Here is a 10,721-nt window from a genome sequence, read left to right on the forward strand (position 1 = left end):
AACAACTTCTCTCCATTGCCGGAATTGAAATTCAAATTTGCATTGACAACGATCGGCTTTGGCGTAAAACAATTCCTAAAGCTCGGTCACGTGCTGGTGGCCAACCGTCATTTACCATTTCGCAACCTTCCCCCTTGGCAGCCTTTGACAAAACAGATTTGGGTGTCAGGAGAAACTGCCCCTTCTTCCAGCTCTCGGGAGGGGGTCCATGTCAGAAAGGTGAGGCAGTGTTTTGTGCTGCTGTAACCCCTGCACCGTACCGGTACACAGATTGACGCATGAATATGTTACATCCAAACGCCCAACAGCGTACAGAAACACACGCTGCAAACCATTACCATAACCGATAAATCATGGTGTCTGCATGCGAAAAGGGAAACGATAGTTCACACCAAGCAACCATCACCATTTGGCGGTACAAGCGAGTACGGCTGCGGCTAACGGCTTTTACGATAACAAGACGTCGCAAGACATGTGACATGAGAAATGATACCCAAGGCAGGCAGGCTGAGCGCTCTCGGAGCGTCTGGCGCATTCGTAAATGAGGTAAAACTATTCCTACAACGTGCACTGTGTTTGTTTTTAGTACAATTTTATTTCCTTTCCAACAGTTACATTCTTCATTCTATTATTTAGTTTTTTTTTCTTTCTTTACGTTATCATCTCGTATCTCGTACATACTTAAATTCCTGCCTCTTCTCTGAGTCGTTTCTTAAACGTTGTTACCCCGTTTCTTCCCTCTCCCACCGACCTCCGCGCTTCCCTCCCTCCCGTTGATGTACATTTGTGCCTCTGGTAGGGCGTCGTTGCTTCGGTTCCGTCGGCGCACCAGCTTCGGCAATGCCTTCGCGTCCACGAAGCCGACGGTTCGCATCTGGCCTCCCTCCGAAAAAATCGATACGATCACAACAACCAGGCAAATCCGAGCCGCCCGACTAGACCCGGAGACCAAGCATAGACGGAGATACAGCTCACTGATAGTACAGCTCGATGTTCATGCCGTCGTGTATTTCGTAGTCCGCCAGCTTTATGTTATCCTTGTAAATAGTGTACCACTTTTTCAGCACGATCTTGTCGTACCGGGTGCCGGTTTGGGCCGCGATCAGCTTTTTCAAGTCGCCAATCGTATCGTCCGGGTTGCACTTGACGCGCACCTTCTTGCCCAGCCGATCGTTGCACGTGATTTCCAGCATCGCCGTGGCCCCTTTTCTTTTGTTTGTGGCGCGTGGCTGACAAAGGGAATAAGAGAAAAACGAGCACCGGGGGGCAAAGGTTAGAAAGTAACACACACGGACGAGGGTTTAGCTTTAGAACGCGGTTTTTGTACGCGACAACAACCTTCGGCAGACAGGCAAGCGAGCTTGTCGGACTGTAAACAAACATGCGAGACGGGTCGCTAAACGTCAAACTGACGTTCGCACAGAAGGCGGACCCATGCGGACACGAACGATTGACGTTTGATAGAAAAACGGAATTTTAGCAAGTGATTTTATTTACACTTTTGTTTTACTTTTCTTTTTAAATGCAAAATAAAGTAGTAAAAATAGACGTTTGTAAAAGAGGTTAAAATATTCGACATCATTTTTCAATACTTCTGTCTGCTTTTAAGCATCATCAGGTAGTTTTTCAATCATTATAACTAGGTAAAACAACTCCACAAGGAACTTGTTTTGTTGTTATTTATCAACAAATTTTCCTCCTAAAACGGATGTTTCCAACTCTCAACCCCCTAAGGAAAGCTTCCCCAATTCCACAGAAAGCTCCCACTCCAAAGGGGGGATCACACCACGTGCCCGGAGCCTCGAACCGAGGCTTCACATGATATTTACATTTCTTCCTGAAAGTTTAAAACAACGTTCAGCGTGCACCGACCCGTACCACCCGACCGACACGCTACTTCCGTAAGCTCGCCTGCCCCACACACCTCCAAAGGGGCTCTGTTCTGTTTGGCACTGGTGTGCGTTTTATGGTTGGAAAATTATTCATAAGTGAATGGGATTTTCATCACATTAGGGAGGGTGGGAGGGTGGTTAATTTGATAACAGATCTCGGCGCAACGGAACGCTTCCGACGCGTAAACAAAGCGTGCGCTCCGACCTTCATCAAACAGACACTCCCCACCTCTTTTGGCAGCGGTGGTGGGGGGGGGGGGGGGGTGGATGGGTTGGGATGGGAAAACGGGTTATTTGTGCAATAACGCTCGCGCAAACAATTTCAGGAGCTGCGGGATTAGCTGCTAGTGACAATATAATTCATAGCAATTTGAATTTGGTTCGCGATAGATAGAGCGGGCGGATTTATATGCAGAAGCGGCAAGGCCGATTAGAAGAAAGATAACGAAATGCAAGAGACTTTTAAATGAAAGAATGAAAAGGAAGAGCACAATACAAATAAGAAAAAGTAGAATTGTATGCTCATCCTGCAAGAAAATATAAGAAAACTAGTCAAAGGAAGAAAATAGAATAGAATAATCTGCTCATTTCTGCAGGAAAATGTACGGAAAACTAGTCCAAAGAAGAAAAAACAAAACTAAATAAAGCTCGAGATAATGGTCAACGAAGAAAGGGAATAAAAAAACAACAACAGCTCGGTTGATACGATGGATGTTGCTCGTTATTGGTACAATCCATCTGCGAGTGAAGGACGTACATGGGGAAGGATCCCCCTTGCCTTTCCCAGTGTCCAGCAAGGAAGCTCGGCTCTGTGGTGGCCGATAATTTTATTCATAAGCGCCCCGGCCTCACTATGCAAATGACACATTTAGTGGGCCATGAAACGGACGATTTGGTACCTACTGAAGACGACGCATCGGTCGGTCGGTCAAGTGTAGTGTAGAGGAGATTTATGTTCCCCAACCCCTCCCCAGAAAAAAAAACGACTCAGAAGGGTTATTAGAGTGTTGAAAAGTGGAGAGTTTTATTCGCCGAGCAAGGGGAAGTGTTTTTAAATTAGACATTTTAAGTGGAAGCCCAATTTCAAGCTTGAACTTTGATAGCGCGAGTAAGGAGCTTCGCGAAACAAATTTTTAGACTAAAAAGCCTTCAAAAAGAGGGCTTATACACTACCAGTCCAAAAAAGGAGCAAAGAATGCTTCACTTCAGTAAGGTAAGTAGATGAAAGACGGTTACAGCCCGAAGCAACCGAAAGCCCAGCCAGCTAGGTAGCTACTTTGGACGACCTTTGAGTGTTGGAGCGCTTCGGTTTCATTTTTCGAGTGTACGATCAATAAACGGAATTCAGTACACCCGGGTACGCCCCGTTCTCCCTAAACTGCTCCTCCTCCTCCTCCTCCTCCTCCTCCTCCTCCTCCTCCTCTCCGTCAAGAGTAATGATGTTTCGAAATCATGTAAATGGTGCTGAATCGTTTAGTTTCCCTTTGTGTCCCCTCAGTGTCGCTACCAGTACCCCCTCCGCAGTGTGACACTCGTGTGCATTTCTCGTGGGCACACACAGTGCTGTGTGGCACGCTTAAGTGGCTTCTCGAATAAAAGACAACCGAAACCGAAATGAAGTGTCTTTATTTTGTCGAGCTCGGCAAAGGAAAAAGACCAGAGGGACGGGTCACGGACGGGCGGTGATGATTCACTTCGTAAGATAGTGTTTGGTGGACCAGTGGAAAGATGGGCCAGAACCAAGCCAGTGAAGTATAAAGTAGAACCACTCGAGAATGGCAAACGGGAGCGCCTTTCACTGCCTATTTCCACGAACGACCCCCCACCTCCCCCATCTTATGCAATCACCGATGCACGAGTAGACGCAAAGGCTCGAGAGATCGTCCTTCCCGCTGCGCGTCGCAGTTTCTCTGTATTACAATGTGGCGAACGCAATGAAGCAGGGCGCGCGCAAGTAGCTAACGAAATCAAAGCAGGGGAGAGACATGGATGGAGGTACAGGGTTTTTGCAGGGGTTCTCATAGCTGTGGGACACTTTATTGACTGTTTCATACACGAAATGAACTTAATCTAATGTGAATTGCACTCTACAGCACCCTTGTTGGACAAATCCAATAGGATTTTCCAAGGAGCCTGTCCAACAAGCGTGCCATAGAGTCCAATTTCCAACACATGAAGTTCATTTCCAATAGGAAAGAGTCAAAGAAGCGTCCGACAACTATGAGAACCCCTGGAAACCCTGTATCACCCCCTACGGTTCGGTACGAATCGATCCATTTTTCATCGGTTAGGACCCACTCCCCACGGATCGGGACGGGCAGGAACTTACACTAAAGCAGGTCGAAGAAAAGGCAACGGCCATAGTACCCGCGGGAGGTGCATCAAAAATTGAAGCTTCGAAATCAATAAGCCCCGTACCGTACAACTTCATGCCCCCCTCCCCCCTCAAAACCATGTTGGTTTTTGGTAAAATCGAACGGTTGCGAGAGGAAAACAGGCCCGCGGGGGAGAACCTTGTAAGCCTCACACAAGAATCACCTTGCACAACTTGCGCGTTCTTTTGCAATGGCGGCGGCAAAGCGAAGACGCATTAGCAAATCCGTGCTCTGCTCTCATTTGCTAACGGCAAAAACGTGTACATAATTCAACGTACGCCTAGAGAGAGAGAGACCGAGGGGGAGGAAGGATAAGATGAACCGAACTCGTTTAAAGGAATGGTGAGGATCTGAGAACGATACAGCAGGGCAGGAAACAGGAAAAAAGTTCAAAGTAGAGTGGTTTCAAAAGTTAGATTGATGATAGCAGGGGGAGGTCCTCCGCCTTGCAAGTTCGTTAGTCGGGTTTTGGTTAGCCATGTTCTGAGGAATGCTTTGAAATGTGGGTTCACCGTTCACCTTGCAGGCTCCCCACACAAACAGGACAGGAAGCTGGCATGAGGTCGGAAAACAATTGCGTTAATAATTTACCACCCAAGCAAACCAGGCGCATTTTGGTTGGTGATTTGATGTAACACACATTTACACGCAAAAAACCCAAAAACCCCATTGCTGGCCGTTTTTTAACCCATAACCCACAAAGATATGGTGAAAAAGAGGTTTGAAAAAATCGTTACCTTACTGTGCTGCTGCGCTCGGCACTTAGTGGCTGTCCTCAGACAGGTGGACAAGTGGCTGGAGCGCGTTCGGCGTTCACTTCACTCAACCGCAGACGGCAATCGCAGTAGGCAACGCGGCAACACACAACCGGGTAACGGCTGACGGCAGTTGGCCGTGTACGAAACGAACACTCGCGGCCTGTTACGGGGACGTGCTCGAGAGCCCTTCCCCCCCTGTTTGCTGACCGGGCTGACTATTATGCAACACGGACACTTGAAGCGCGCGACAGACCGTGGAGCGGAGAACGCGAAAACCACACACACACGCACACACACGGCAAACGCACAAGGAGGCTCGAGAGGTTAAGAAGATGGGCGCGCGTTCGCTCGTAAGGTAGCTGCTGCGTTCAAGACGTGTGCACGGCACCGAGTATCGCTTCAGAGTGAGAGCACGGGCCTTGAAAGCCGAACCGGATGAGGATGCACACAGCCAGACACACACAGCCACACACAGGTGGTGGAGCGTGTACGCACTGTCCTGCCAGCAGCAGCAGCAGCAACAACAACAGTGACACGATTCGAGCGTTCGGGCGTTCGGGCCGAGCGCTGCAGCTCGAGCAGCCCGAAGTGGCGAACTGCTCGAAACACGAAGTGCTGCTACACCTTGGCAACAGCCGTGTTACTTTGTTGTTGTTGTGTGTGCAGCCGTTCGGCCCAAATGGCTGCTGGCAGGCGCCTCTCTACTGGCAACAACAATGCGAACAGGTGATGTAATAGATGCAGGAAGAGAGGGAGCGAGCGTAAAGTAGCTTTCAGTGAGAGGGAGAAAGCGTGCGAGAGCGAATGTATGGGAGAGAGCTTTCGAAAGCGTCCAAAGCGCTCGAATTCGAGCAGTTTCGAGTGTGTGAAAGTGTGGTGAAAGAATTTGGGAGAATATTTTGACCGAAACGCTTTGTGCGTTTCTTTAAGGTTGTTTTTAGATTTTTTTTGTTAGAATTGCACCTTCATTATCATTATTATCCATTTGTAGAGAGTGTAGCATAGTTGTCAAGGCATTTAATGGCAATTACTCGTTAAATGTAAGACCTTTCAATATGCCCGAAACGATTTCAATTCCGTTACGAACCTGTACCTTCATAAAAACCCTTTTTAAACGAATTTACAACAAAGTTCAAAGTACATTTACATTCACCGCTCATCACACGTGCGCCCTTTTCTACAAACGACCAGGCGCATCCATCCCCCTTTCTTTCGATCATTAACCAGGCGCCTCCATTTCACAGACCCCAAAGCAGACCACCTAAACTTACCCTCTTCAACATCACCCTCCAGCAGCTCGCCGAGGGCGGCCGCCGAGTCGGTCGTCTTCTGTCCACCGCCACCACCGTAGCTCGGTATCTCCTGGCTAGTGTTGCAGCCCATTGTATGGTTCGCGGCACGCAACCAGCTGACTACATGGAAGCATCGAATCAATCTCCTCCCCACCACGCCTTCCGGTGCTCCTCCTTCCCTTGCGTGTTTGAAAATTAACTCCTTTGTCTCTCTTGCTCACACAAACACACACACACACACACACTGAACACTGAGCGAGGATGAACCCACTAATTACGTTCACCTTTGCCGCACTTCATTGCACTCTTGAGCGTACCTCATAGGTACACGCACACGCTGGACACAGTGCTGGACTTTAGCGCGTCTATTGCTGCAACCTGTTGTTGTTGGCGCGACCGTGACGACGGTGCTGCTCCCCGTGGCCAATCCGACCGTTTTCGATCAAACAACGATTGATTGGTATCGCTCGCTCGCTCGCTCACTCGCTCGTTTACAACGGGTTTGCGGTTCACGATGATCACGTCAAGCGTGTCCCGCACGCTGTTGGAGATGAATTGGCCACACACGTATACACACACACGTGCTGTGTGCACTGAAATATTAATATTCTATTTCTGCAACTGTTGATTCCTATCTGCACACTCCGTTGCAAGAATCATCCACCAGCAAAACAACAGTAACAGTGCGTTGCTTGACACACCGGACGCGAATGATCAAACCTTACCCCCGTGTGCACAAATTGAACCTCCCAATATCGATTCACGCACCCCCTTCCCCCACAAAAGCGGAACCGATTAACAAAGTCCGCCGCTCCGTCGCTCCTATTAACACACTGGCCACCGCAAAACCCGTTTTCTTTCGCAGTGTCGGAACGTTACATCCCGCGTCGCAGGCAATCACATGTTGTAGTTCCCGCGCGGTACCGGATGACGTGTGAACCAACGGTCGACTGACGGGCGTGCGATCGGAGCACGGCCCGAAACAAGAAACGACCGCAGTTTGTCCGTGGCCTCACACCAGCTCGAAGGAGGGAAGAGTGGGTGGTGGTGGGCAACAGCACGGAGCAGCAAACAAGTGCGACCGAGCGAGCGCGCGTGTGTGTGTGTGTTTGTACGGGGTTGTTTATTCATAAAATGGACCATCGGCATGACAACGTGCAACGGCAAATAAATAAAAAGCCTTCGGATGGCTCGAAAACATTGGTACAAAGGGCACGCTCTTTGGAAAGGTAGTAGGAAAGGTGTGTTGGCTTTTTTTTGGTTTTTGTTTTGGGGGGGGGGGGGGGGGGGGGAATGCCGATCCGCAATCGTTCGCTGCCGGACGGGGTTTGATTTGCTTTTCCATTTGATTAAGTGGACTCAGTGTGGTAGGAATGTCGAAGTCGTGCTGGTGGGTGCATTAACTATGGATGGCGCTGTCTCACCCTCACGGGGCTAATGGCCTCCTCCCCCCCCCCCCCAAACACTTGGTGTGAACTTGCGATGATGATTCTTTGTACCGCGATTTTGTTAACCATTAATTATTACTGGCAATTGTGATGTCGGGAGGCGTACACCACGGACCGAGCCGAAGAACGTTCCAATGGTAGTGCAATTGCTACAGGGTGTGCCCAAGGGGTGTCTTTTTTCAGCAAGAATTAAATTATTATTTAATCATTTTAAATTAAAGCTTATTTTTTCAGTTTCCTTTGCCTTACCAACAACAGTTTTATAGCATCCTTCAAGTACAACTTTTATTAGTTGCTTTTCGCTTTGCTTTTCGATTATTATTTACATCAACAGTGTTATCTTGTTCCGTTACGCACCGTTCGTCTTCCTGCTACGGATATCATCGCCCATTACACGTCGGAATGGATAAAAAAGGGCAAAACTTAAAAGCGTTACAGATGAGAGAATAAAAAAAGGCGTATAATTAGACGTAAATGGGTATGAGAGAAACGTTGAAAGCATTCCCGCAGAGTTGCGATACAAATCACTGTTTCGGCGGTTTACTGTAGCTTAGTGGCTGGTCGCGGCATTGTGATCCTCACACACACACACACACAAACGCATATTGGTATGGCATTTGGACAAAAAAAGAAGCACTTGGTGTGGCACTTTTAGCACCCTTTTACATACTGGTGTCCACGTTCGGTGGTTTGTGCAGCAGATACAGCACCACGATCGTCGCTAGCGCACTCACGAGAAAGATCACATCGAACCAGCGGTGGTAGAAGTTAAAGTGCAGCCCGCCGAGCACCTCCGTAATGATGACGCGATACTCGGCCGGCATGTTCATGCGCATCAGCAGCACGGAGGAGCAGAAGTACATGCCCATTATCTGGGCCAGCACCAGCACGATAATGTTGGACGATTTGCTGGAGGAAATTTTGTAGAAAAACTTGGTGAGCGTGAGCAGCAGGCCGCGGATCGAGGTGACGACGATGCAGCCGACCAGCAGGAAGGACACGTGCTGGCTCCAGAACGCAATGTCCATGTCGAAGCCGCACCAGTGCACCGCTATCTCGATGCCGCGCGTTACCGGGTCCTTTTTGCCGACCCGATCGAAGATTATGTTGATTGTGCACTGCAAACACCGGGGGCGCAAAACATATTGCCGTAAGCTATTTTTCTATTTGTTGGCTGTTTAAGGGGGGCTTTTACTTACAATAAATATTTTCCACAAACAGTACAGGCTGAAGAAGTGCCCCAGCACGTTAAAGTACTTCCCTTGCAGGGTGGCAGCCCACCGTTCCCGTTCCTGCATGTTCTTCATCGAGTGCGCTTCGAGGAACAGTTGCCGGGAGAGCTCTTCCAGGGCGGAAATTTCTAACCGCAGTTGTCCAATATCTACAACGAAATGCCAAATTTAATTCGAAAAAATTCTCATAGCAAAATTGCATTTCTGTCCACCCACTTTCAGCACCGGCGGGTCGCTGCGTGACGCTACTTATCATGCCCCAGATGCTTTGCTTCTGGTTCGGCTTGTTGCGCCTCCGGTCCAGCGCGATGCGCTTCTTCTTCACCAGTATCATGTCCATCGTTTGCAGCAGCCTTCGCTCCAGATTGACCACGTCGCTCTGCGAGACGGGCCGGATGAAGTACGACATGCTGGTGTACGGATAGTTAACCGCACCGAACCCGGACAGGATGGCCATCACGGTGACGCCGACTACGCCGATGCGTGACACGGCCTGCTCGATCGTGAATATGCCACGGCTGACGCTTAGCAACGGGAACGGATCGCCGATGCGCCAAAAGCCGTACAGATAGCACAGCCAGATCAGTGTCGTTAGTGGTTGCACCCATTTGGCCGGCACTGCAGAATGGGAATGAAGAATGTTGAGCAAAGGTACACGAATAAAAATTGCACCTTTCCATACCTATTCGAACGTTGCTGATGCAGGAGTAAGCAATCAGATACGGTATCACGGCAATCACCATGATGAGCAGCAGCGTTAGCCCCAGCCGCCAGTGGAAGTAGCGCGAGCTCGAGTCGAGGAAGCCGATGATTTCGAAAATAATCAGCTCAAACATGGTCAGCGACAGGGCGAGCGTAGAGGAGAAGATGAGCTGCACGAACACATGGCGGATTTCGTAGTTGCGGAAGAGCTGCTTCACGAAAAACACCCATCCGCCGATGAAGAATATGAGCTGCACCGATTCGGAAAAGAAACGAAACAAAACCACAAGACTGAGGACGTGTTGCATTCCGATCGATCGAAACCTGTGGGGTGGCACTTACCTGTGACACGAGCACGATCAACGTATCACCCATAAATGGCAGCTCCATGGTGTGTGGCTGCTTTGTGTTGCGATTGTCCGTTGAGCTTTGTTTTCGATTACAGTGCGGTACTCATCGTTGTATATGCAAGTCCACCGGTTTTGGCCACCAACTCCCGGCGTAGCAAAGGATTTGTATCCGCTAACGAACTTGCCTTTACCGTGGCAAAGACCATTTGTTTATTTCGGCGTTTTTGACGAGCTGTCAAACAGGGCGGCTGCCCAGCTGACAGTTTGTCGGAACTTGACACGGGCAGGTAAACAAGGTGACAGTTCAGCGCAATAACAGGAGCCGTTGATTCATTGAGGGTTTTCTGTCTTTTACTCATGATTTCTTGGTTATTTCAATAGTAATCAGAACAAAGAGCATCAAGTCTAAATAAGGTTAAAATTTAATTGAATATTTAACCGGCAACGGTGGAAATATACTGGATGAAATAATTTCGAAGATGTCGGAAGATGTGTCGGACACTTAGAAAATTCAAAATATTGCTGCATTTCAGTGACCGTTATGCAATTTATGCAACAATTTTAATATCTTTATGAATATTTTTTTTCTTCTTCTTCTTCTTATTCTTCTTCTTCTTCTTATTCTTCTTTTTCTTCTTCTTTCTATGCAATAATTTTAATATTTTCCTGAAC

The 10,721-nt window shown here is 48.5% G+C and overlaps 3 protein-coding genes across 4 annotated transcripts in view; all 3 read right to left on the bottom strand.

Moving 5' to 3' along the window:
• The window catches only part of LOC120955235 (neuromodulin), a 75,396-nt gene extending 68,374 nt beyond the window's left edge, over positions 1-7,022 (bottom strand). The window contains exon 1 of the mRNA XM_040375923.2: positions 6,297-7,022. Coding sequence (XP_040231857.1) covers positions 6,297-6,408 — 112 coding nt within the window. The 5' untranslated portion in view covers positions 6,409-7,022. The remainder of the gene's footprint in view (positions 1-6,296) is intronic.
• LOC120955237 (ubiquitin-like protein 5) lies at positions 576-5,505 on the bottom strand. 2 transcript variants are annotated; one of them, XM_040375925.2, is made up of 2 exons: positions 5,005-5,505; positions 576-1,229 (listed from the first exon to the last, which is right to left on the bottom strand). In XM_040375925.2, exon 2 carries the CDS (start codon positions 1,191-1,193, stop codon positions 972-974), a length of 222 nt encoding a protein of 73 aa, XP_040231859.1. In that variant the 5' UTR covers positions 1,194-1,229; positions 5,005-5,505; the 3' UTR covers positions 576-971. The 2 variants fall into 2 exon arrangements, with proteins under 2 accessions (XP_040231859.1, XP_040231858.1); XM_040375924.2 differs by lacking the exon at positions 5,005-5,505 and adding an exon at positions 1,339-1,408.
• A 915-nt stretch (positions 7,023-7,937) lies between the features above and the next one.
• Positions 7,938-10,292, bottom strand: LOC120958621 (Golgi pH regulator). Its single transcript, XM_040381545.2, has 5 exons — positions 10,042-10,292; positions 9,680-9,950; positions 9,214-9,615; positions 8,965-9,146; positions 7,938-8,883 (listed from the first exon to the last, which is right to left on the bottom strand). The coding sequence occupies exons 1-5, from the start codon at positions 10,087-10,089 to the stop codon at positions 8,428-8,430; spliced, it is 1,359 nt and encodes a 452-aa protein (XP_040237479.1). The 5' UTR covers positions 10,090-10,292; the 3' UTR covers positions 7,938-8,427.
• Positions 10,293-10,721: the final 429 nt, after the last annotated feature.

The sequence above is a fragment of the Anopheles coluzzii genome, chromosome 3 (genome assembly GCF_943734685.1).
Source record: "Anopheles coluzzii chromosome 3, AcolN3, whole genome shotgun sequence".
NCBI lineage: Eukaryota > Metazoa > Arthropoda > Insecta > Diptera > Culicidae > Anopheles > Anopheles coluzzii.